The following is a 26,752-nucleotide window of genomic DNA, read 5'->3' on the forward strand; positions in this document are numbered from 1 at the left end:
TCCATTACAAATTAGTATTTTTATTTTCTAATGTTGTGAGAAAGGGTCTGGATAAATGTCAGTAAATACCAAGTTAAGGGATGGTTATAATTGGCTCATTGCTTGGCAGGGTAGCTACAGAGATGGCAGCAGCTTTGGAAGGTGTTACAACCACTCACCTGCAGCATGAAAGGGAAGGAGACTTTAAGGAGGGTCCTTTAATCATTACTGTGACCCAATCCACATTTTATTATACGCAATGAAACACTTTTCCCTTTGATTGTTCTCCTGTGGTTCTGGAGAGGTTTGTATTCTGTTCTACCCTGTGAGATGGGTTGGTTGGTTTAGTTCGTTTGTTTTCTGAGAGGGGTGTGTTTTTGTTTTTGTTTTTTTTTTCCTGGTTTCACAGATCAATCTTGTTTTCATCCAGCTTAGAAGTGAAATAAGAAACACTGCTGAAAAGTCAAATGTTTTAATGCAGTGGAGAAAGTCTTGCTGACTCTGTGACGTAGAAGAGTGAGGGTTGTTCCAATTAAAAAATTAATATCTATTCTGCTGTAAGCAGTGTTACTAAGGAGTTTTTTGCAATAAAGGTCTATAGTGCTTTTCAGCCCCTTCTGGGAAGGCAATTTGACTTTTACAATGCAGGACTTACTGAGCACAAGTACACCTCATCAGGCTTTTGAAAGTTTCCCTGCCAAATTCATGTTATTCAATCCCAGTGTTAACTGTGTAGCCATTTCGGTGTTCATTTTGCCCTGGATCTTCTGGAGGGAAAATGATTGTCACATTTGCACATTTTCATATCAAAGACACCACTGCCAAAATGACATGCCTTTCAGTAGGCTGTAAGCACCTGGGCTCTTAAAAAATCTGGAAAACAAGCAATTAAAGTCACTTAAATATCTAGCAGTTTTTACACTATGTGCTGGAAATGATGCTTTAAAAGAAATGCATCTATGAGTTGTGGTGTTCTGAAAAAGGCATTGAAATGCATTTGAAAGTAGAGTTAGTAATGCAGCTTGCCATTGACAATGAAGATACAAGTGAACTGGAAAAAATTGAAAACATATGCATGGGCTTTAGGCACTGTTTTTAAGAACAGTCTCCAGAAACACTCAGGGTCATCCCCTTGTTTCTTTGCAAAACCAGATCTATCATATTATCTTTCCTGTTTTTCAAACGAGGTGCAGTTTATAGAAGGGATTAGTGGAGTGTACATTGCTTTCTCAGTGTTTTTGTATCCCGTAGCAGTGTTCTTTTGAGACTGTGTCACTCCATACAAGGTTGTTGGATGAAAAGATTGTTGTGGAGTGAAAAATCTGAAAGTGAATAATGTGGAAAAAACCCAGATGATAAGAACTTGAAACCATGTTGGTTACAATCCATGTTACAGGCAGATTCCCCATCTTCAATAAGTGATACAAACAATTATTGCCTCAATATGCCTGGCAATTAAGAGTCAGGTTGTAGGCAGAGAGACATTTGTTTCCTTCTCAGTTCAGATTTAGAAAGTCCTGTGGTAGGGGATCTGTCTAAATGCCTGGTGGTGGTGCTGGATGTGTGGACTTCCCTAATGTTTAAAGGAATGCAGCTTTTATTGCATGTGCTAAAATCTCAAACGGTATCAACTGTTGCAGGAGATCCAGACTAAAAATCTGTTTTCAGAAATGCTTCCCATCTTATAACAAGCCAATTTTACAGTGTTAAGTAGTGAAAACAGTGAATAAGTTTCAGAAAACATCTTAGGTCTACTGACAGCTGTGAAACTGCAGGAGAGGATGAAGTTTAGCTCAGCCTTAGTACTTTCTTCCTATGGACTAACTCAAAACTATTCCATACAGAACTTTTGTTATGATACTTTCTCAAGTACTCAACTTTTACTGCCTTTCATTTAAAAGACTAAGCAATCAAATAATTAATCAATCGTGCAATTCTCTTTCAAAGATATTACAAGTATTTTGGGTTATCCTAAACGAAATTTGTTGTTGTTTGGTTTTTAGGAGAGGTTGGGGAATATTTAATCTATCCAGTTACCTGCAAACAATCTGCATTTTCCTAGTAGCAGGATCTGTACTTCATTTAACTGCACATTTCTTAAGTTCTTGTCAATCCTGTCCCATTCTAGGCAGTTTTCAATTATCTGGCTGTCTGACAGAAATTGAGAGCTCTTTTATCTGTGAACAGCAATGTTCTCTTGTTTCTCTTCACTCCGCTGCATTTCAACATGTAACCACTTGTAAAGGGAAAGATACAGACAGTGGTTGACACAGTTTTGAAATGTATGGATTTAGGTTCAGTTTTAAGAGTGATTTTTTCCTCTCTTCCTCCCTCCTTGCCAGTCTCCCACTAGTCCTTCTGATTAATGCTGTATTTCCTTACTGCAAGGATCTCTTTCCTGCCTGAAAATCCGGGTGCATTTTAGATGCCCAATATATGATTACAAATTTACTAAAATAAGAACTTCCCATATGTCTGAACATTTGAGATTATTTGCAAACAAATGAAAGTGTGCTTGGGTAATCCTCCCAAGGACTGGTAGGGTTTCTATGTGTTCACAGTAGTTGTGATGCACTGATAATACTTAGAAATAAGGATCAGTGAAATTTGTATTCAGATGCTTTTTAACTCCAGATTTCCTCCTTAACTGTGGGCAAGGCATTTAAGTTCATTGTGGGTAGGTTTTCCATCCATACTACAGGAAACAGCACTGCTCTTCAGGTTTTTTCTACAAACTGTATAAGCCCTCATAGAGTCATCCTTGCATTTCTCACAAAATGCAGAGTACATTAATAATATTACTGTACATTAGAAGTTGGCAACCCAGTTTCAGTTCTATGAATTTTATTAACACAAGACTTTAAATGAGGTTGCTTCCTTTATTGTTACACAAGTGACATACCAGGAAAGTGAATTAAAAAGGCAAGTAAGTCTAACATCAGATTTGCCTTTGTGGGAATCAAACCAAGATTTTGCATCCCATAGAATTTCTGCAGAGCATATTGGTAATATTGAAATCCCATTGAAAAAATGGCATGCGTACAGTTTATACCTGTAACATACACTGCATATTCAAATTGGATTGCTGTAAAGTCCCAAGAATTGAAGTAGAGATGACTATTGTAGGTCTGTATGCATTTTTATACATATCCTGGAAAATACTGAATAAGCAGTGTTAATTGTTTTTTTTCCTTACTTTTTGTAGGATTTGTGTGCGATTGTCACTGTGCTGTACCACGGTGAAGAGGTATTTTTCCCTTCAAGATACCTTGCATTAAAAGATCATGGTAGACAGTTTAATAGTTTCTTTGAGGTAAGTGATGCAATAAAACATTTAAAGTCTTATTTAATATGCTCTTAACACACTGCAGTAAATTTCAATTTGGTGGTCTCATGCTCTGCTGTTAAAAGTGTCTGTATCATAGGAGGGTAAATAGAAATCTTGTCCCAGGACCAAACTCTCAAGTATATGCATACCAGACATATCATTCTTTGGTGATAGTGAAAAAAGAAAGTTCTCAGTGTTTGTTCATACTTAGAGCATCTGTTAGTGTGTGCCAATGTGATGGTCTATATTACTGGAAAGTTCCTATGTTTTTTGATGAGGCTGTGCAATTACAGTCACTGGGCCTAAATGGCTGATTTACATGTTTTAGTACCTGTGCTGCAATTCATTCATGGATTTGTCTTATGCATTCCTGAAACAGTTTGCCAGTGGGCAAACATAGGAAAGACCTTTCAAACAGATTTTCTAACAAAGGAAACATTCATCTGTTTCTAAGCTGGTCTGTCCGGTTCTGTCCTGTCCTTGGGCGAGCAGATTCAGAGCAGACAGGCAGCCCTGATGCCACATAAACACAGGCTAGCTCTGCACAGAAGGACAGCTGAGTGCCCTTTCTTTGAGATGGAGTTACTGCAACACCTCTGCTCCAACCTTGCTTCTCCTGAGTTTGAGACATCAATATTTGAATTGCAATTTTGGCACCCTCCTAATATGCCAGGGCAGATTCTCCATCAAAATGGATCTGTCACACATTTCTGACACTACCAGTCTTATCTTTCCAGTTGAAAGAGGACCTGCATAGCTCCTCTCAAGCTGCCCCAGACTTGGGCTGTTCAGCAGATTTGGGAGGAAGTTGAAAATTTGAGATGAGCCATACTGCATGAGTCAGTACTGATCACCTGTATCTGGACAATCCACACTTGGCCATAATATTTCTCCATAAAATACAGCTACTAAGGGACAGCCACATGTGAGAGATCTGCTTTCTTACCCTCTAGGTTCATATTCATGCAGAGCTAACATTCACTGCACTGCCTAGGAAGAACTCTGAGAGATGCTCCTAGATGAGGTGTTAAATTGCAAAATTTTTCATGCTACTCCTACAGTAGACCTAATACTGAGTTACACAGCCATCAATCAGCTGCAATTGGTACCTCATCTGTTCAGATGTACTTGAAAAGTTCTGCCTTATTTTGAGAAGCACTTGTTCTTTTTAGCTTTTCTGCACTGTGAGAATACCTGAACCAAGCCCACTGAAATTGGAGAAGCCTATTTTTGTAGCTTGGGAGGTTTAAAGGTAGTCACGCATGACAAATAAAAGATCCTAGTCCAGAGAAGTTAGCCAAAGCAAGCTGCTGAGGGAAATAACATTAAAAAAATTAAATTGCCACACACTGGTTTGGAGCCAGGGGCTTACCTCAGGATAGCTTAACTATTCCTGGCAAATTTCCTGTGTGTTTGAAATAGTAGCTTGATACCATTGTTTCTGACAGATCCAATTGCAGATACAGAAGCAAATTTAAAATAGGTCTTTATTGTCCTTGAGCCACATACATACAGATGGTGATTGCAGTGCAGCCTCCTTAAGGAATGGTCAGGAAAAGCCTGGCACGGAGTAATCGCACTTATGCTAAAAGTTTGCATTTTAGAACTGAAAACTTTAATCTGGTAAGTAATTTGCTTTGAAGATTACAGTTCTCATTCAGCTCAGAACTCACAACCTTGTGCATGATTTCAGAAGAATTTACACATGGAAATCTGTAGATTGTCAGACTGATCAGAAAAATCCTGTCCTGTTGAGGATGAAAGCATTCATTTCCTTGTGGAAAGTCTGAACTTTCTTTCACATGCTCTGAGGGATTATAGGGAGCAGAAGCCATAAGGGAGCAGGGGTGGGTAGGAAGATTCTGAGAAGGAAGTTAAATATAATTTGCAGAGGATGTAGGCTAGGCCTGTCAGACACTCCTCTCCACTTACTTAGATGCTTCTCAGTTTTCATTGAGAAGAATTGGGATAACTTAAACACTTAGAAGAGAGATAGGCAGGTGAGCTGAAGACAGACTTGATATTGTAATTTTGCAGTTTGGAGGTCTGAGTTCTATTTCTGCCTTTGATTTCAGGTGTGATTTGCAAATCAGTTTATTCATTTGTGCCTTTGGCTTCCATGTACCACTGTGTGATTGGGCCCTGCTCTGAACTGCATGTTTTGACTCCTTTTGTGATTTCTTTATAGCATCTTACACTGGCTCTGATTTCAGCCACTTCCTCTGTATTTTGTTTTATCACAAATGATAGCTTTGTTAAATACCAGACTTCCTTCTAACACACTTTTTAGAGGGCTTATTTTTATTTTTCCTAAATTGATGTGGCAGTAAAGAACTAATGACGTTTTCTAACCTTTAACTGCTTTATTTTTTTGATAGAGGGGGGCATAGATGGTGAAGTGATGATAGGCCATGTGCAATCAGACTTACCTAATGGTTCCTTCTGCAGTATATTAGCAAGAACAAACACAGAAAACAAAAGATAAACATTCTCCTTAGCAGAATACTTGTATTTGTGGTAAATAAATGCTTAGTATTAAAAAAAAAACCAACCTTTTTTTTAAAGAAGTCTGTCTCAGAAAATGCCTGAAACAGTAAGAAATATTTAAAGGGTTACTGGGTAGGGAGCAAAGGAAGGAGCTATGAATAGGAAATGCAGCTGGATTTTGTCTAGTCCATTAGTTTGCAGGTGTATTTTGTACCCAAATCCATCAGTTTTACTTTCTGCATTGAAATTCAGCAAATAATTAGCAGCTTTCCCCCTTATAGTGGGTCTGAAACATACTCTTTATAGACTGAAAAGTCAAACTCCTGGTACAAATAAAGATACCTTGATCCCATTTGCCATACCTGTCCATGTTTTCTGGTGAAAGGGCTTGTTAGGAGACAAACCAGTCTCTGTTGCAAATTAAAGCAAACAAAAGACTAAGCTGACTGTGCTTAAGCTGTAACAGGCTCCTAGGAGTCACTGCAGTGGTGAGGCTTGACAGAACAGTTTGTTTGGGCTTGGTTCCCATTATGACTCCTTTCAGACTGAAGATGTGGGGACTATGGTGATGCTTGGCTGCTTATCCTGAGTCTCTGGTGGGTTGTGTTCGCTGCTTTCCATCTTCTGTGCCTATTAGGTTATTCAATTTTGACAAGTGTTAGGCAGCTGGTGAAGAACCTATTTTCTGTTTCCTGTGTGCTGGAGGTGGAGTGTTCATCTGTAAAATGAGGAGCCAGAGCTAGAAGCAGATGTGGTCCACAGATGGGTGAATTCTTACTTAGCACTTAAAAAAACTTGCAAAGTTTATGTCAGTTTGACACCGAATGCTGGGGTGTTAAAATATGCACTGCTAGGAATTTTTTAATTTAAACATGAGGTTATGTGAAATACTATCAATGGATTCTATTTGGTTCACTTTTGCCTTATAGCTGGACAAATCTATGTATGAATTTGGTTCACACATTCAGGTATGAGCCTGCTGTGAACAGAATTTTATCAGAACACTTCATGAGAGTTTAGTGAGTCTGTTTTGGTTAGCAATGGTATTCAAGTGTCTAAATATTTTCTTGCAGTGTGCAGCCCTGTAAGATGTTGTAGATGTGTGGTTTGTATTAGTGGTAATTATCTGTTCTGTTTCACTGCCTTTTCAGACTTCTCAGTTCCCTAGCAGTGCTGGGATTTCAGTTTGTCATCCCACAGCCTTCAATTGAACACAGAAAGGTAAGCATTAGAAGTATTCAGTATTTCAGTACTGAAAGGTAAATGTGAAAACATTGGACTAAGATATGTAAAGCAATGCAATCTAAATAAAGTTCTGTTTGTGCATATGGGGGTATTTTGGTTTATTTTTTTTTTTTTTTTAATAGATATATATGTGGTTGAAAGAGGCTCATTACAGTTAGTTAGCTGAGTAATTGTATGGAGTATTATAGGTCACAAAGAGTTACTAAAGCTTTGGAGCATCATGTAAGACATGGAAAAAAGAATTCCTGAGTGAGAGCAGACATGGAGTGAGTAGAGAACCACCCAGCTGCTCATAGTCAGCTCTTTCTCTTGCAGAGATAGAAATGTCTGTAACAGAAGCTGGACCCAAACCACTCTGTTGCTATTCAAATTGCTAGAGATTGGAGCTGAAAACTGCTGGAATTTCCTGTTGTGTTCTTGTGGATGGGTCACTCATCCTAGACGTTGGCATCTCTAAGGCTTGCAGCCTGCACTTTCCATCCTGCTCAGCATTAGTGAGATCTTGGCTGGAATCCGTGGGTTTTTGCACTGCTTTTCAGGAAAGTAGTGGACAATTTGGAGAGAAACAGAGCAGCAGGGAGAGTCCTTAAGAGATTTTAAAGTCTTTCCTCTGAGGGAAGTTTGAGTGAATTCATATTGTTTGTTCTAAAGATTGGAAGACTGGCACTGGAGGCAGGTATAAGCTTCAAATACTTTTGAAGTATTAAAAAAAAGGCTGGCTTTTTTCTCTTTGGTGAAGCAGATGAGAAGAAACAGATTTAAACTGAGGCAAAGAAAACTTAGGTTTGACATTAGAAAAAATTTGTCATGGTAAAGATGTAAAGATTATATTGACTGAATAATATGTAGAATTTCCATTATGTAGGTCTCTGTGAATATGTCACACAAATGTTTATCAGGAACAATATGCAGGTGCTTCTGATTCTGCCACAAACCTGAAACAAGATCCCTTGAATGCTGTCCTGTCTCTTCTCACTCTCATCACATTCACTTCATATCAATGTTGTTCTCATATCTTAATATCTATTGGTATCTCATATCTATCAGTATTCAAACACAACCAATTGATTATTGAAAGTATCAAATAACCTGTTTAAAAACAAGTTTTCTTTTTACTATAGACTTTTAAATAACAATCTAAGATGTGTATTTTTTGGAAAACAATGCTGTTAAAAGGAGATAAAAGGCAAGTTTGCAGGGTTTGCTTTTTTTAATGTGAATGTACCACTGTCTTTAGACTAAAAAGTTATTTGGACAATAGCCTTATAGATATGGACTAGAAACCTGAATCTGTCTGATTGTCAGAGTCCAGAAGAACACAGAAGTCTATTAACTCCTTGTGCAGCCTATTTGTAAGACAAGTTAAATGAGGTCAGTAATGATTTGGTCTGAAACTGGCACAGTCCAGTCTGCAGCAAGCTGTCCAAGGGCTCTATTCTAAACTGCAGGACAATTCAGTATTTTTGCCTATCTTACATCTCTTCTCTTTTGTTGTGCAGTTGAGATGGTCATTCTGCTGCTCTGGTTTCAGTACTCTGTCTGATTAGACATTCTTTTGTAATACTGACAGTGGAGAGATGCTTCAGTCCAGTTTCCAAATGGCCTTAGGGGGAATAAATCTACTAAGTAAAATAGAGTTACTCAGAGAAACAATTGCTTCATTCTGGGAAGCCCCGGAATTAATTTAGATAAAATCAGATTCTTTGTTTTCAATTGAATGAAAAATGCCATGGGTCTGGAGTGTGTTCTGTACTAGTTAAAGGGACTTAAGGGCATGGTAACCACCTTAGAGACATTCCTTTTACTGAGAACAAGGCACAGGTTTCTAGTGACAATCTCACATGGCCCCAAGCTGCCTGTCATTCTGGGCTCTTACCCTACGGGAGAGGATTCTGTTCATGCCAAACTGTGTTTAGACTGGAAATCTGTATTTATTATACTTTTCACAAACCTTCTGCCCCACCTATAAACTCCAGACAAGAGGGGCTGTTAGTAACTCTGAAGGCCAAGTCAGACATATTTCTGAGTGTGAGTTCTGAACTTTTCTAGCTCTGGAAGTTCTTTCTATTCTTTTCCTGCAGTAACTCCAACATATATTTGCTGACATCTCCCGTGCATTTCTGGATAGATGTCTCTGCTGTTTGGCAGGATTCTTTCTATAAGAGAGGAGGTCAATTGTGCAGAAGGGAAGAAAGGGAGAGCAGGATGACGAGGGATTTGATGAACAATTTTAACAAAATAGTGAGTAATGAAAGTGGTGTTTGCTAACTTCCATATAGTCAGTCAAAGGGTACAGTGCGGGGAATCAAATAACTAGAGCTGAAGTCTTATGAAACATTAGACCATACCCCAGACCATACAAAGCTCAGAGCAGGAGTTTTGCATTTTTCTGGAAGAAAAGATGAAAAGATCATAGTTCCAGTTGCATTCCAGTGCAGGTGAGCTTACAGGGTCATAAATAAGTTTCTCATCTTCCTTCAGAGCAGTTCTGCATGCTAGTTCTGTCCAAACTTTGGATGAGAGGGATGACAAAGATGAGAAGCTTTTTGGATTTACAGATGAGTTCTTCTGTTAGGGAATGTTGCATGCTATTTTATGATAGCTTGTCTTCTCTGCTTTTGGAGTGATGGGTGGATGACTCACCAAGGGATCTGGAGAGGTGTTACGGCAATTACAGAATAAATAAAATGTGTATTTCTATCACGTGTGGATCCCAAAGAATCTTTCTAAGTGTAGAAATAAATAGAATGGCAACAACTTTGTCACAGCTGACCTGGAGGAGGCCAAGGATAGTATAAGCTTAGTGACCTAGGCCACAAATGATAGTGAATGGTGAGGGAATATTTTTAAAAATAAAGAAGCCTAATTTGTGATTTAGTGAGGGCCTGATTGCTATCATCTTTCTGTTTCTGTAAATGAGAAGCAATCCTACCATGGATAAGGAATGGTTGTATAGAAGTGGTAGAAGTGAGATCAGGAGTGAGCTGTCTGTTACTTGAAAACACTTAATGGTCTCACAGAAGAGTGGAAAATAACCTCTTCCTTTAAATACTAATCTCCCAGAGTGCAATGGAGGTGGTCTTGGTGCGAAAAAATTAGCCAGACTTGGGGGAAGCTTCAAGCTTTGTTGGCACAAAAACTGTTCTGAACCTTTTCCAGAGCTGTTTACTTTCTAGACTATTCAAATAATGTTAAAGTTTCTTCAGATGTGGTCAGAGTTGGTTGAAGGGGCAGTTAAGCTGTCCAGGCACTGTAACTCCCTTCAGTGATTTGTGAATACAAAGGTCTTCTATTTCCAGGCTTTTTAGCCCTTTAATCTTCACAGGCACAGATGTTCAGAGATTTTATACAAAGAACGGAAACACAAATGGTTTAAGCTGGTAATATTTACACTTACCACGTACTGTAAAATTCAAATGGTTTACTACTTCTCTGATTAAAGGCTTCCAAAATGCACTGAAGGATTAAAATAGCTGAGCACACGAACCAGGCAGACATGTACACATTGTGTCATGATGTTTTGTTTGGCCTCTACTCCATTTTTCTGCTAGCCTTGAGAGAAGTTATCTGCAAGTTTTTGTTTTTATTTTTTTGGGGGAGGTGGGGCTTGTTAGATTGTTTTTTATCAAACCTCCAATGCCCCACATGTTTCTTATAAGAGGGATAAAAAATGTGGTTGTTTCAAATGAACATATATAAAATGGACTCTAAAGCTTTGCTGCTGGGATATTGTCATAGCTATATAGGTAAGGACTTTATTGGAAATCAGCTGAGCTAATGCTGGAAGAATATTCCTTTAAGATGCTTAGATTGGTGAAAGAATTAAAGGGGTTCCATAGATGTGTTTACAAGACTGACAGGGAAATACAATAATTTTACACTTGAACAGGTTCTAAAACTAAACTATCATTTCCTCAGCACATTCAAAATTTACCATGCTGTGCCCTGAGCAGCACTTCAGGTCTCATTTCTGGGAGTCTGACTGATTTTGTTTTTGCACTCTTGAAATTTTAAGAATGTGAAGTCCAGCTCTTACTTTGTGGCTTGATCAATGATCAATTATATTAATGAAAGGTGAACGTCCATGAAGAATACAGTGTTCACCTCATCCCAAGTATGACATATGCATTTTAAAGAGTAGTAATATTCTATTTTACTGATGTTTTGAATCCTCAGTCAGTCTGAGCCAGGCTATGGTAAAAGCTGCATGCATATCTTTTGTGACAGGCTGTGCCCTAGTGAAATTTTTAATTAGTCAGAACTGTAAGATAAAGAAAGTGCAACCCTGGAGTAATGGAGTAAATAAGGAGTCATGTTTTCCAAGTGCTTGATACTCTTTTAGTAACAATGGGAACAGTTTGGTGTCATAACGTGATTATCGTGAGTGGGGTAATAAGAAGGACTGTGAAGAGACAGTGAACAAACACCTAAAGCCTGAAGGGTTTTGGGGAATAGTAGCAAAATTTACAGGGCCTCTTTGCTCTGGGAAGCACAGGACAAAGAGGTTAGTAGCAGCTGAAAGTAAGGCATGCTGCCTTCTGTTAATTCCACTTTGCATCCAGTATATGAGTATGGGTTAACTCAGTGAATACCACTGGTAGCATTTTTCTGAGTGGGTGATAAAAGGTTATTCTAGATACAATTTCTTTGCCGTTGGGTGAAAGTAATACCGTAAAGCTTTGAGAAACACACATTTATACCTGTTATATCCCTTTCAGATGAATATTTAGGAATATGATGTTGTTAATTTGTTCGTGAGTCCATTTCCATTCTGGGCATTTACCCAGAAAAAAGAATTACTGGATAATATGTTGAAAACTAAATCTATGAAATCTAATAACATTATTGTATCTGAACTGAAATTGTAAGAAATACCAGAAACTTCTGACTTGCTTTAGGTATCTCTAGGTTTAAAGCTTGCCATTGCCTTGTATCCCTTTTCAGTTTTGAATTTGGATTGCTATGGCATGCTTAGTATCTACAGAATACTTAGTAACATTGGCTGAGGCTATAACAGGTTAATGATGTAGCTGGCTAAAAGGTATATTCTGTCACCAAGCATTATAATCATTATTACTGTGAAATTCCATCATTAATTCATATTTGGAGTATGGTATGCAGCACTGCACACCCATGTAAGAATGTAGGAGTGGAAAAGGTGATGAGAACGAGGAATTCCATACGAAAAGAAACTAAACAGATTAGGACTGCTGAATTTCAGGAAGAGATTCTGGAACTGCATTGTGTTAGCAATTGCAAATCAGACATCACAGTATGATAAAGGAGAATACAGAATGATAATTCTTCATTCATCAAAAGGAAAAATTTGGGAGACACAGTGAAATGATCAGGCTGTCTGTATAACCAGAGCAAAGAGAAGCACTTTTTCAATGTAAAATGTAGAATCTTTTGGAAGCCAAGATGAAAAATAGGCTAAAAAATGTATTAATTGTATTCATGGAGAATCAGTCCAGTAGTGGGTATGAAAAACAATTGCAATATGGTGTTTAGCTGAATTACTGATTAGCTGTAAGCAGAAGGTCCCTGGATATCTCTGAATATGTCCTGGTTCTTACACTGTTTCCTAAAGTTTTACTTCTTCAACTCAGAAACACAGTGCTGAGTTAAATGGGCCTCTGATCTAAGCATTTGCCTCCTACTTTTCTGAACAGTAAATTTGTACTTAAGCTATAGTTTAAGGATGAACTGTCCTACAGTATTTTAAATTAGTGTTTGTCAGATCAGTACAGCTTTGTCTACCATTGTCTTCCTGCACAATAAGTTACATTTTAAACAGTTGTGGCTTTCAGTTCAAGTGATGTTTCCTCTTCAGGGACATTCTTGCATAGTATAGTTTCAACAACTACTGCTGAAATCCTCAGATGTGGATCTTATTTCTAAATTCTGACAGAGGCAGTACTAGAAATAGGCATTGAATTTCTATACCTTGTGTACTCCTACTTTTTGCTGAATTTTTGACTCAGGATCAGAATGATTGGTGAATTACATGAATTAAAGATAAACTATTTTTCTATTTAGAATGTCATCTAGGTAAGCCTGCTGGTAGTATGTTTAATTCCATATGATTTTAAGGAAAAAACCCAACAAACTCTTTTAGAATAAAACCTATACAAAGTGCAGCTCCTATGTACAAAAGTGACAAAATACAAGAAAACCGGGGAAAAAAACCAGAAAGGAGTGCAGGGTACTGATGAGTAAAGGAAGGGATGACCCTGAAACTACCCTTCTGAAAATCCAGCCTCAATTCCTTTTGCCACTCACTGGTCAAAAGGTGGCAGATTGGAAGATATTTGGTATGTAACAGCCATGAAGAGAATTTCTCATTTAAGGATTCTTTGATAGCAGATTAATAGGAGTTGGTGCAGTTGTAGAAATTGCAAGCATTTGCACACCTGAGAACTTATCTTACTTTTCTTTACATTATTTATTGTACAGCTGCATGTAATGAACAGTACTGTGTCCACTTCCAAGCCTTGGCTTGCAAAATAACTGAAAAATGTGTAGGAAAGAAAGAAAGAAAGAAAGACAGAAATTAAAGGGGAAAAGAAATTGAGTTTGTAGAGCAAAATTTGGTTGGGATTAACTTGCAGTAGATAAAAATCTTTTTGGTGGTGCAATGAGTCTAGGTCACCTAGAGAAGGAATCAGTCACAAACTGTGGGAAAGTCGATTAAATGGTTTGGTTGATCTCTCTTTTTACAGGCTATGTGATTCTCTTAAAGAAATTACTCTCATCGCTTAATTTGGCAAGAAAAGTTCAGTGTGTATTTCACTTATTCCCCAGTGCAAGCTCAGACTCTTCCTTTCAGAAAGTGTGTTTTTAATGGATAGTTCTTAAAGCAAGAGAAGGAGGGACCTAATGTCAGGGATCTCTAAGTAGGTGGTTTGTCTGAGATGTTTTGAAATACCTCAGCTGAATCCTGTAGCTACCTGTAATTTCTTGGCTATATCACAGAGCTGTGGCAGGATTTCTTCTTGGCTACTAAGTTACCTGGAAATCACAGGATCAAAGGAGGGGAACTGGCCTGTGGGTGTTGTAATTCAACTCCTCTGCCCTGAGGAAGGGTTTTGCCTGGTAGAGCTTTAGGATTGGTCTCAGTGCTGCCAGGACCTCCTCAGGCAATTTGTTCCCAGGCTTTGCTTGCCTTCTCTCTAAGTAGTTTTCCTCCTTTAATTTGGATCACCTTTGATTAAATTTAAATCCAAATGATTATTAATATGTTGGCTATAAACAAGTACAGCTTTACTGCAAAGAGAAGAGTAACAGCTCTGTGTATTTATTTATGTAAACTGTTTGGAAGTGTCATTATTGTCCCTTCTGTTTTTCATCCCTGAAACTAAGCAGCTTCAGCTTATTCAGTCTTTCATAGTAGAATTCACTGAGTAATTATGCAATCAATCACATAATCTCCTCTAAAGATTCATCTGTCGCCCATATCTTACTCAAAGTAAGAAAACAGTAAAAAAAGTAAGAAAAGTTCATAATCTGATTTGCTACTGAAAATTCCCATCTCAAAATTTTGTTATCTTACAACTAAGTACTATTGATGAATTTGTTTCAGTATAAGACATTATAATGTTACTTTTTTTTAGGTTTTATATTTATGTTTTTCCTTAAGTAGCTGGATTAAACCTTCTTGTGCTGTGTCTACAACTCTTTCACTGTGAAGATTAGGGGGTGTGAAATGACATTGCCTTCAGTCATATGAAGTATCATTTTATCTGAACCAATTCTTGCTGCAATGAAATTCGGCACTGGAAGGTTCTCTCTGTAGCAGGCTGACACTTTTCACTATTCAGTTTCTTTTTCTGCACAATGGTACATTTCTTATGTTAGTGAGAGCTTGAATTGATTGTAGGTATAGTTTTTAGTTGTTGCCTGTGTGTCTTTGGCATTTTAAAAAACCAGGTATACTGAATCATCGTAGAAATGATTAAGAAGTAGTCCAAACAAGTGAAACCTTGTCTGATAACAAAGGACTATTAGTTTTACACTAAGTAAATTTTACTGCAGACTGAGTTCAGACCAGAAGTGTCTCTGTGTGTAGTCATTACCATTTTATATCTGAGGTAGGGAACATTAGTGCTTAGTGCAAGTATGGGCGGTGAATATTCACTGGAAAAATCACAAACTGAAGAATAGCTTATTTAGTTGGTCAAAGTGTGAGCCAGTGGTGTTCTGTTATTGGATATGAAAGCAAATGTAGCAGCCAGAAAGACCTTGCTGCATGTTCTAAGTTTGACATTATATGGTATTAGGTTGTACAGGCTATTGGATTTTAAAGGCTGATGCCAAATGGGGTATGCACAGGAAAAAACAACATTAAATACAGAGACATCTGCTCCTGTTTTCAAATAACATGTGAGAAATGGGTAACATATCACACTAATGCAGATGCTTTTTATAAATCAGAAGTTATAATTAAATGCAGTTTTTTCTGTGGCTGGTGATGAAAGCGTGAGAGCAACCTCGGAGGGGGGAAATGTTTCAGATGATGTAGACCACAACCAAGTATTACACAGCAGCACCACAAACCCTGCTCTGGCTTGGCTTGTTGTATTGTAGTGCTGCATTCAAGCCGTGTTTGCAAGCCACGTTCCAGCCCAGCCTGCCATGTCTGCAGGCAGCTGATGAGCAATGAGTGCTCCCTGGCTGACTGGGGCTCAGCTCAGTGACCAGGCGTGGTGCCTGTGATGAGAGACTAAGTGTGGAGATGGTAGTCTTTTGCTATTATACAATAATGTTTGAGGGAAAATTATTAATGGAAGTTACAGGTTTAGGTTCTCATGCTGTGAGGGAAGGAGAAGTGACAGACAGACAAGGCTGGCTTTCCAGAGTTCATTCTGAGGCAGCTGCACTAGAATAGTGCTGGAGAAGTATGGCAAACATGTTTGTGGACAGTGCCTTTTCTTGTCTCCCAGCTGAATTGATGTATGTGCTTGTTGGTACAAAGCTTATTCAGAGCATTAATAAACTACTCAAAGGATGCTCATTTAAAAGAATGATCTGCATATTAATAATTGTGAGAATCAGATATTGGGAACCCGCTTTAGAAACTTGTGATTCAACTAGCTGGTCAAGAGAAGCAAGAGAAAAACTGCAAGTTTGAGTACTTTACTCAGTGCAAAACACTGAGAAATCCTCACTATATCTAGCTCCAAGAATGGGTAAACCTTGGGGAGACCACAGGGAGATGGGGATGGGTGATTGTAACTTCCTGGCTGTGCTGATACCTTTCCAATTACAAGGTCAGGATGTTTAAAATATTTAGCTTGAGGGGTAACTCTCCTTGTGGAGAGACCCTATCCTTCCTAATCTTTCCTAGCTTCCTTCATGAGAAGGATCCTCTCCCTTTGGGGTTCTTTCTCTCCCTTTCCTTGTGCTGCTGAATGGTGAGTATGGACTAAGCGGCACTGAACTCCAGAGACCAACGATTTGTCCCATCTTTTATTGAGTTTGATGGGAATTTCTGTGAATGTATTGGTAATGGGGTACACACAAGTGGTAATATAAGAGTTAACTATAGCAGCATTTTTGGTTGGTTGGAAATCAACCTGTCCTCTTACATTATTGCCTTTGTAAAAACTTTCGTTTGCAGCTTCTCTTTATAGTGTGGTTTTCTCATCGTTATCAATAATTGTTATTTTTTTGCTGTCATAATTTTGCCAGGTAAGCAGTGATGGTCAAAAGAAACATACGTGAAGTTTCTAGGCGATGTCAAGTCTCCGAGTGATCTGTCAAGTCTCATAGATAACCATCTGGTCTTGGTAGATAAAGAACGGCAGAAGTTGGGAAGTTTGGTCTCAGTAGATAGGCTGCAATTGATTACACAAAGGCAGGAAATCTGATTTTGCAAAATCTATCAGGCTGCAGGAGTCTTGTTTTGCAAACTGGTAGTAGATACAATTTATTTATAAAACATAATATTTATAACAGGGGGATTTAAAACAGAATGGTTTTAATAATATATTTCCCTTTATCTAGTTCCATGCCTCATATAAGTATTCTGGTTTATACAAACTCTAAAACTTCTATGATTAATACGAATCTTTTATCAATTATCACAGAGAATAAGACAAGTTACTTCCTATGCCGTTCCATTTCGCTTGTGACTGCGGAGTGAATGGCCGAACACCGAGGTGTTCGCGCTCCCCCCTTATTCCAGTGCGAATTGCGATTGCTAAGTGTATGTGTTGTGTCCGCAGGTCCCGCAGAGGATAGAGGAGCAAGGCGATGCGCCCGAGGACAGCGGTGCCGGGGTGCCGGGGCTGTGGGGCAGCTGGGGCCCCTGGTCCGCCTGCTCGCGGAGCTGCAGCGGGGGGGTGATGGAGCAGACGCGGCCCTGCCTGCCCGCCTATTACCGGGAGCGCTACCGCCGCCCGGGCCGCCACTTCCCGGCCTCCGAGCGGCCTCTGCCCCACCACAGCGCCCGCTACGAGGAGCCGCTGTCCGCCTACCCCGGGCACGTCATCTCCGCCATCCGCACCTCCGTGCCGCTGCACCGCAGCGAGGAGCAGCCGTGGGCCGGGCCGCGCAACAGCAGCCAGGGCGGGCGGGCGGCGCTGCGCGGCAGCCGCCACTCGCAGGGCCCGCGGCACGGCGCCAAGCCGGACAAGAGGTACGGGCTCCGGCGGGCTCCGGCTGCCTCCGGGCACGTTCACACTGCCGTTTCACACCCACGGGAAAGTTAGGGGGTCTAACACCGACTGCTGCAGTGCTTACCGCCTCCCTTCCCTGCTTACCTGATGTCCCAGGCAGATGTCGTTATTCTGCAATGGTGCTAAGCTATCTCACTTTCCCTAAAGATTTGTGCTGCGGTTTATTGAGAGATTTTTTCTTTTCTGCTGCACTCTCATTTGACATTCCCATTAAATATCAGAACAAATAACTGTTCCATAATTGTATTCTTAACTTCATCAGTCAGTCTGATATTAATTGGTGGGAAAAAATTAACTTTTTTCAACTGTCTGTTAACTTCATTTCTACTCAAGACTCTAGTTTTGTTTTATATTTCTATTTTTTGTCTTTTTGTTTTCTCTTTTTTTTTTCTTCCTACCACCTCTTTTAGAAAATTTTCATATTTGAAGAAAATAATAAAAAAAATGTGGTTGTTTAACACATAGAATATTTTAAACGCTGTATATGTGTTTATTAATTTCATAGTAACAGTCTTTAAGGCTGGGTGGAGCTGTGCTGATACACTAATAAGTAACTAATTTTCCATCTTCTGAAGAAACACTTCTTTATCCACTTTGATACTGATCTATCATATTTTTTTTTAATATGTATGTGAAAGGAAAATATATTTGTTTCCAGTTTGGAGACTGAGCAGAACAGGCATGGAGATGCCTCTGAATATGGATTCCAGCAGCTCTCTGGTTCTTTCCCTCTCAGCTCTCTTCTAGGAGATGCATGAAGAGAAGTTTTTTGGGGTAGCTGACAAAAAAAAACAAACCAAATAGAAAACACCTCAGCCCCTTGCCCCACAGCATGATCAAAGAAATCTTCCTTTTCATTTGCATCTTTAAGATTTCTAGTGAAGCAGTCAATTGTCATTTCCTTTTTAAAGATTTCTTGCTGTCCTTAACAACATAAGAAAGAATATAACCTTGAGGCAGTATTCCAGCCTGGCTGAAATAAGACAGTAGAACTCTGTTGCTGCTGCTAAGGGCATTCTCAACCCCTGCAAGAAACTCTGTCCATTGAAAAAAATTCTTGAAAATAGAATTAACCTGTTCAGCTCCTGCCTGTCTCAGTGAAGCATGAGTTTCAAAAATTTGGACCAGCTATTTAGATGTTGGTCTTCTCTGGTGTTGCCAAGTTCCTTTGTCACTGCTTTGTCTTTCTGTCAAACCCATGGAAATGACAGCCTAGACCTGTTGAATATGAAATCAGTGTGGCACTGATGGTCTTGCAGAAGCTCAGGGACTGCCAGAGACAAGATTAGTTGGTATTAAAATGAGTACGCTGAGGCATGTTTTGTTTTTTCTGTTTTCCTACTTAATAATTTGCTATAATGCACTTCTGGGCTGTGCAGTGTGACAGTCCCAGGTTGTGGTGCATGGCTGGGCTGTTGCTGACACTGGGAGCCTGGCCTTGAACAGCACAAAGTCATGCAAAGGCTCTTTGCTCTGGCCCTTGGCATCTCTGTCTCCATGGGAATCCCTGGCTCTGCAGCAGCCCAGCTGCCCCTGCTGGGCTTCCACCCCCATGGGCTGTCCCCTGCTGCTCTGGTGGCCTCTGCAGGCCAGCACAGGCTGTAATGGTGTGGAACAATCACTGCAGGATTGGCTGGAGCAGGAGACCATGGTGAGCACAAAATGATACTGACTGTGTGCAGAGCTGAAGCTGTGTTTCTTCCTAAGAAATGCCTTGCCATATGAAATATTCAAATGCTCACTTTCCTGTATGATGGAGGCATTTGCTTTTGAAAATTCTTGTGCTTTCCTAAGCACAGTACAAGCTTCTGTACCACAGTTGATTTTCCACCCCCACACATTCTGCCCCTTGGCTAAAGACTGGATTCAAGGTCAGTGTTTTAATCTTACTTGCATAATAAGTTATTTCCATCTTGTGTTAGGAGGTCCCTGGTGGTTTTAAAGCCTGTTGCGTTGCATAACTTTCAGATTCCTTGGTGGTGACTGTAAAAACAGAATGAGAACAAAAAATGTTATTTGAAAATGTAATTTGAATGACAAAGCTAATAGTATTCCTTGATTTCCAGAGTAAAAACTTGCTTTACAAAGGAGATTACTATTCCTATCAGGTAGATGGAAAATGGATTTCAAAATGTGAGTTACTCTATACATGATTTTTGTACGGTAGAACTGTGTTTAGTGTTCACAAAAAGGATGATATTGGAAATTCCTGTCAAGCTGTTAAATAACACTTGTGTTTTCACAATTTGTACAGTCAGTGGAAACTTTTTGGGGTATTTTTATTTACTGTGCTGGACTTTATATAAAAGCTGTAATGTTAGCAGACTTCCATAAAACTATAAGAGAGGAATGGACGTCTGTGACTGAGATAAGCTCACATTGATACCGTGGTAGAATGAAATTGGATGACTTCCAAGGCAAAGAGTTTTGACAGCAATAGCAGTCCTATACAGCAGCCCAGTGTGTTTGTATCATTTACCAGCAAGTGGAAAAGTTCTCTCCCTGCTTCCGAGCTGCTGACAAAGAGCTGATAAGGGTGTTTTTAGCAAAATCCAAAATAGAATTTGTATATCATAAAATCTGCTATACCTTGTCTTTGAAGAGGGTATTCATATTTCCAGCCTTTGAAACTTAGTTTAGTTAGGCCTTAGGAACCAGGACTGCATGAGAAGTTCAGGGAGAGTGAGGTTTGAGGTACCTACCATTAGAAGCCTGGTTAGAAGTGAGTATAAAAGAAAGCTAATGCTTCTCTGGGTTGTCCACTGGCAGAGGCAGAGCACTCCACAGCTTTGAAGAGCTGAGTTCCCTGTAGCACGGACTTGGTTTGTTATTTTTCACCTAGCTAATGGACCACACCAGACACAACAAACAGGAAAGAGGAGATAGTGAAAAAATATTTAAGCATTCAGACATCTTTATTGAGAGGCACATATGGAAAAGTAATAAGGGCATGCAGAAAGATAACATGCTTTAAGAGAGAAAACACATCTTGAAAGGAAAAATTGTTCATGGACTAGGTTTTAGCACTTTTTTAATGTTGCATTTCCAGTTCTCTATTTTGGTGATGGAGAAGACAGAACCACAATTTCTCACTGATGTACTGAGTGTAAGATGTTTACAGCTGCCTCCTTGTCTTCACGTAGGCTTTGGTGGTGGAGCAGCAAACCTCAGTGTCCACTTGTGTGAGCACGATGTGTATTTCGTATCTGGGGTCATAAGAGCAGAAAGAAAAAAAACTAGAATTGTCACCAGAATAATGAAATAACTAAGGCATTCTTGCATAAATAGAGCAAGTTAAAGAAGTCTGTCAATAAGAAAAGGGGATCCCTAAAGCATTTCTTATGTATTTGGAAGAGAAGTGGGAGGAGAAATTTGCACTGAGGAAATAATCCAAAAAATCATCGAATTCTCACATGGCTCTAGCTCTGGGTCTTTATTCAGCTGCCAGCAGCTGACGTGCGAGTCTGCTGTACTGCTCTGTTCCCTGTATAGGGTCAGCTTGCATTTCTAGGCCTTTGAGCAATGGAAAGGAAGAGTGCATCATTTAATGTCAAACCAGAATTTCCTTTCTGAAAGTATTTCTTTTGCCACCTCTCACAGATGCTTTGACCAGGCAAATGTAGGTCGCTCTCTTGGCAGGTCTACAGTTAATTTTTAAAAGGGCAATTCTGTTGTTATTTCCTTAACCAGCCACATGTTGTGATGCAAATTTTGTTCTAGTCAATTCCGGTTCCTAGAGGTGGAAAAATCTGTGGTTGCTGGACCTTCAGGTTCAAGAAGGTACTGTTTTCTCTAGCTGTGAGGCTTTATATTTATTGGCATGAGTGTTTGCTTTTCTTAGTATCTGGTACAAAACCCAGCTCGAGTACTTAGCCATCCCTCCTTTCATTATTTCTCTCATAGAACGAAAATGTGGTGGATTTTACCCCAAGTCCACTATGGTTATAAAAACTTCCTGTGGGTTGGTGTGTGTACAGAAGGAAGATAGAGAGAGAAGGATTGGATCCCTTTCTAAGGATAAGTTTTCCAGAAAGATCTAAGAGCAGCAGTGGTAATCAAATAATTCATTTTGGTAGCACTTGGGGGATTTAAAGCCATTTGAGAAAGATGTTTATTTTCCTTCTGAATAAAATTTTGAGCAGGATCTAATAGCAATAATGATCAAATGAGGCATTTCTTTACGAAATGAGTAGCTAGCTGGGATGGCTGAGGCCTCAGGTTGACTTTTTGTTGTCACACCTCTCATCTGGGTATTCATCCAATGACATGCTCTCATGTCTCACTTATTATCACCAAACTAATACTAGTTTTTATTATGCTACTGCAAGCATTCTTTGAGTGGGATTACCAGAAATAACCCCCTATCACAATACTATAATTGCAAATAACCTGAGCTTTCTTACTGCTGAACATTTCGACCCTTCCTGAGCTGGGCTCACTGAAGGAGGGGAAGTGAGAACACTGCTGCTGTTTAGTCATGTGCCATTGAACTACTGCCCTGTCAGTGAGGGCTAGAAACAAGCAAACCTGCTGTAGCATTTGTAAGGCATCTCAGCAGAGTTATGAGGTTACTTGCATTGAATTGCTGCTGGTTTACCTGCCAACTGCATGGCTGCATTATTCAATCAAATCTTAAAGAAGCTAAGAATTGCGTGGGGTCAGAGGTGTTACTGAAAAGGAGGATTGAAGTATTTGGGCTTGAATTTTGGAATCCTATCTCAGTGTTGAAAGTCACATAAATGAGGTTATACAGCACTTGCTGAGAGATCAGTAAAAGCAAATATACTAAGTTATTGTACTGGGCATACTGCATCTATGCTAAACTGGGATATCAGTGGTGATCTCTGAGGATGGAAAATTTCATTTAAGGTAGCCCACAGCCCATTAATTAAATCTGTCCCCAAGAGACAGTTTAGTTAGTGACCTTATTCATTAATTTTACTGTCTCAGAAAAAGGTAAATATCTTTTCCCCTTAATATGATATAGAAATGACAGTGGTTGTGTTGTTATGTGGTATAATCCATCTTTTCTTCAGAAGAAACACTTTTTAGACATTGTTGGTAAATCTGTGAATTCTAGCAGTTACATTTTTCTGGGCAAATATGCTCACAATAATCTTAATACTCTTATGTATTTGTGATACATGGGAAGCAGTGCATGTCCACAGATCATGGTGTGGTTACCAAAGTTATCATGAACATAAAAAAGACAGTTATTTCCCTTGCTTTAGTTAATGAGAATGCCAATCAATGAGATGGCAGTGACAGCATCCTGTCGAAGAATCTGGTAAAATGCTGTGGGGTGTGAACTCACAAACAATTATGGACAGTGTAAGACAGTTTATTTTGTGACTTAAGGGGGAAGAAATTTATGGTGGAATCTTTTTAAAGTACACCTTGTTAACTGTGTCCTTAGTAATATATGAAGCATAAAAGAAAATTAAAAGCAGTAGGAGGGCTGCAAAGTAAATGATTGACTTGGACAATTGGAGGCCAGGCACAGTTTTGAATTATGGAGGAAATGCCAGGGATTAAAATGCATGACTGAAATTATTTCAAGAATATTATATGGGAACAATAAATAATAAAAAAAGTACATTATAAAATATATGCCCACAGCGATCCTGTTAACAGAACCTTAGGGAATTAGGACCTTTTTTTTCTGGTTTAACATTTTGTGTCTCCAAGGACTTTTTCTTTTCCCTTTTTTTTTTCTTAATTACATTTTAAATATTGGAATACTATTTCAATAGCTTCATTGCTGACAGAAATAGCTTCTTCAGAAAAAGAAGCAAGGCAACTCTGTACTAAATACTTGAACTATGAGTAGATGGGTAGTGTCCTTTAAAACCTGTCAATTAATTACAGTAATTTAGTGCTGCAAAACAGATAATTTGCTATGACCTCAAGTATTAGGTTAAATATTGGTATACTTATCCACAGAAATAGATTAATTTAAATTAGAATTTATGTAGTTGATTCAGTTATAGAAGATTTTGCCTACTAAAAAGCAGTTATGTTAAAACCATGATGAGTAGAAGGGCTTAAATTTAAGCCAGAGAGCTTTGATAGGGATCTAAGGGGACTAGCTCCTTTAGAACTAATTTTCTTGTCAAAGACCAGCAGTTTTGGAGCACTTTTTGAAATGGAAATGAATAACAGCAGTGCCAAAGTAGAAATCAGTATAATTTAAAAGACTTCTGCAATGGTAAATAATGTGGATTTTTTTTGGGGAAATAAAGCTGTAAATTAAATTTGTAACCTGTCTTCTATTTTCGTCTTGCACATAAAATCTCTGTTTCTGGTGGTAGATCAGTGTTAAGTTCAGCTTGAGTAGGTGCTAGCTCTGGGTTGGTTCCTGTGCTGATAGGGCACAAGCACAGCCAGAAACACATCAGAGAATAGATTATTGGCAGCTGCTGAATTCCCAAGTGAGGAGAACCAGCAAGAGCCTGGAGAATGCCTGGCCCTGGCTACCCAGATGTGCAGCTGGACCAGGCTCACTGAGGACTGGGGTTTCCTTAGCAGGTTAGGGAACCTGAATGTTCGCTCCAGGACAGGACTTCTGGTAAGGGAAGCCATTGAAGATTTTGGAAAAAAGCTTCAACCTTGACCAAATTTACACAAAATTAAAAGAAAGGTCTAGGTGTTGTTTTTACTTTATCTGAGGATCTGTGGTGAGATTTTGTTGTCTTTCTTTAGTGCTTGTTGTGACTAGGAATACAGGGAAGAAAACCATCTCCCTCTGCTTGTGGATTTTTGCCGATAGACAGGAGAAAATATTGGGGGAAAAAAGTCTGTAATTCCTATGCAGTTTTTTCCTCCTTATCTCTGTTGAAACTGGGGCTGCAGGTTGTTACCTTTCCAAAACATTGCATTATTTCTTCAGAAACAGTGAAATTGAAAATGTGAGGAATCAGAAGTTTCTTTGGGTTCATTGTAAAGAAACTTTCCAGCAGTTTTACAAGTCTTCCTTGTTGTCATAAATGAGTGGTTTTGCTAATGTTCACCCTTGCAGTTTTTCATTTACAAGAGAAGTACTTTGATACTAGGAGATAAGATAAATGAAATGCTGAAAAGCTTATGGAAAGACATTCTTTATTCTGCCTGACATCAGAAGTGAAAGAAAACGAGTTATGCTTCAGCTGGAAGTAAGCCAGGGAACCTTCATTTAGAAGCAGTGGGAGAAATGTAAGGAGAGAGGAAGTGATGAAAAAAGGGAAAAAAAATGAAAAAGGTATGTTGGAGAGAGGCTGTGTAAAGAGCACTTTACAGAAGAGGTGGAGGCCCAGGAAATCTGTAATCTTACCTGTGTATCTTAAAGACACTGTATATCCTTAGTTCAAAGAGGGTTTCTATTCGATATAAATAACCAGCCCACCAGCTCTGAAAGTGCTTCAGTCTTGAAGACCACTTGAGGTTCAAAGCACTGTTCTTAGCATAAAGTTTGTGAGGCAGTGATAATGCATTGATTTGCCAAGGCACACGTTTGCTTATGGCTAAAATTAGAAAAAGCTACAACAACCAAATTCCTTTTTGACACTGCAAATGTGCTAAGAGGGGCCAATTCCTACTATTCACAGCTGTCATATTCTCAGCATGGAAGAAATTGTTAAAAGTTAGAACAGTAAGAATGCTACATCATCATCATCATCATCACCATGCTTGCTACAACCCTTACATTAGTATCACAAAACCTGATTTTCTTACTTGTCTGGGCAAATGTGTTTTTTTGAAATAACGAATATATTTAGGTTGGCTTAAGTTTAAAGGGATCCATCATTTTTGTTATCAAAGTGCTAAAGAGATTTGTCTAGGCAATCAAAGAAGTGTATGTGTTTATGTGAATTATGCCCAAAGAAAGGAGATTGTCAGATCTGCATTAAACAACTGTTATGCATCTGCTTGAGATGAACACAATAGATCAGAGATGTCTGTTGGCTGTGGTCTGACATGAATTACGTAATGCTTTTCTACATATATTTTTCTGTTAGGCAGTAATTTACCTGTAGATGGTAACTCCATTCTTGGTGGCATTTTTTCCCCCTTTTTTGTTCCAGCTCGCTGGAACTGTTGAATACTTGCTTTCCTCTTGTTCTCTCTTGCACTTCTTCAGCCTAGGGAGCAAAAGAAAAACTAATGCTGTGTAATCTCACTCTCATTTAGGTCTGGCTAAGTAGGCACAAGGCTTAGGGGTTCTTTTTCTTTCCTCTCCTGTACAATTATGGGAAGCTCTTCTTTCCTTCCCTTAGTACCAAAAACCATTGCTGAAACTACCAAAAGCCTGCCTCAACATTGACTGTCATGGTCTCAAAGCAGATTAACGGGGATAAACAATTCAAGAGTGCTGGTGGCTTATCTGCCAGGGCTAATCAGCACTCTCCTTCACACATCTTGAGCCAGGAAGATTGATTAAAAGCCCCACGTGGCCATAAGGCTGGAATGGGAGGTAAATGACTTTCAGAGTTCCCAGCAAACAAGAGTCCTGGGAGAATATAAGACTTGTGAAGAAAACAAACCCAAATTAAAACAAACCCAAAGAAAGGTCCCTTTCATCTTGACATCTGTAACACTTCTATTTCTAGAAAATAAGTATATCAATTTATAATCTCTGGTTTTCACTGGCGTTCAAGTCCATTTTGCATCAATATTAAAAACATAACTAGATTTTATATACAGAAAGAAAATTATTTTTCTTTAATGGTGTCTTCCTTCCTGACCTGCAAAAGTCACTGAGAACAGCTGTATTCACTCATTGCTCTGAACTGGAAGAAATGTTTTTTGCCAACTTGCTCATCAGACTGCAGTGTTAGGATCACAGCCTTCTGAGATTCTTAATACATCAAGCTAGACTACATCTTGTTCATATTTATTACAAGTCATGTAAATACCTCACCATTCCTTTGCTTGTGGATTCAGTGCCTTGGTTTGAAGGACAGGTGTCTGCCAATAAAGGCAGGAGCTTCTCTTTGAAATGGAGAATGTAAACCCCTTCCCTCCAAATTATTATAATTTTTAAATTAAGGGGCTCTCA

At 39.0% G+C, this 26,752-nt stretch overlaps 1 protein-coding gene across 1 annotated transcript in view; it reads left to right on the forward strand.

Moving 5' to 3' along the window:
* Window positions 1–26,752, forward strand: part of THSD4 (thrombospondin type 1 domain containing 4) — a 209,720-nt gene that overhangs the window by 15,103 nt on the left and 167,865 nt on the right. The window contains exons 2-4 of the mRNA XM_056499785.1: window positions 3,185–3,292; window positions 6,946–7,015; window positions 17,266–17,678. Coding sequence (XP_056355760.1) covers window positions 3,264–3,292; window positions 6,946–7,015; window positions 17,266–17,678 — 512 coding nt within the window. The 5' untranslated portion in view covers window positions 3,185–3,263. The remainder of the gene's footprint in view (window positions 1–3,184; window positions 3,293–6,945; window positions 7,016–17,265; window positions 17,679–26,752) is intronic.

This window comes from Oenanthe melanoleuca, chromosome 10, assembly GCF_029582105.1.
Source record: "Oenanthe melanoleuca isolate GR-GAL-2019-014 chromosome 10, OMel1.0, whole genome shotgun sequence".
In the NCBI taxonomy this organism is placed as follows: domain Eukaryota; kingdom Metazoa; phylum Chordata; class Aves; order Passeriformes; family Muscicapidae; genus Oenanthe; species Oenanthe melanoleuca.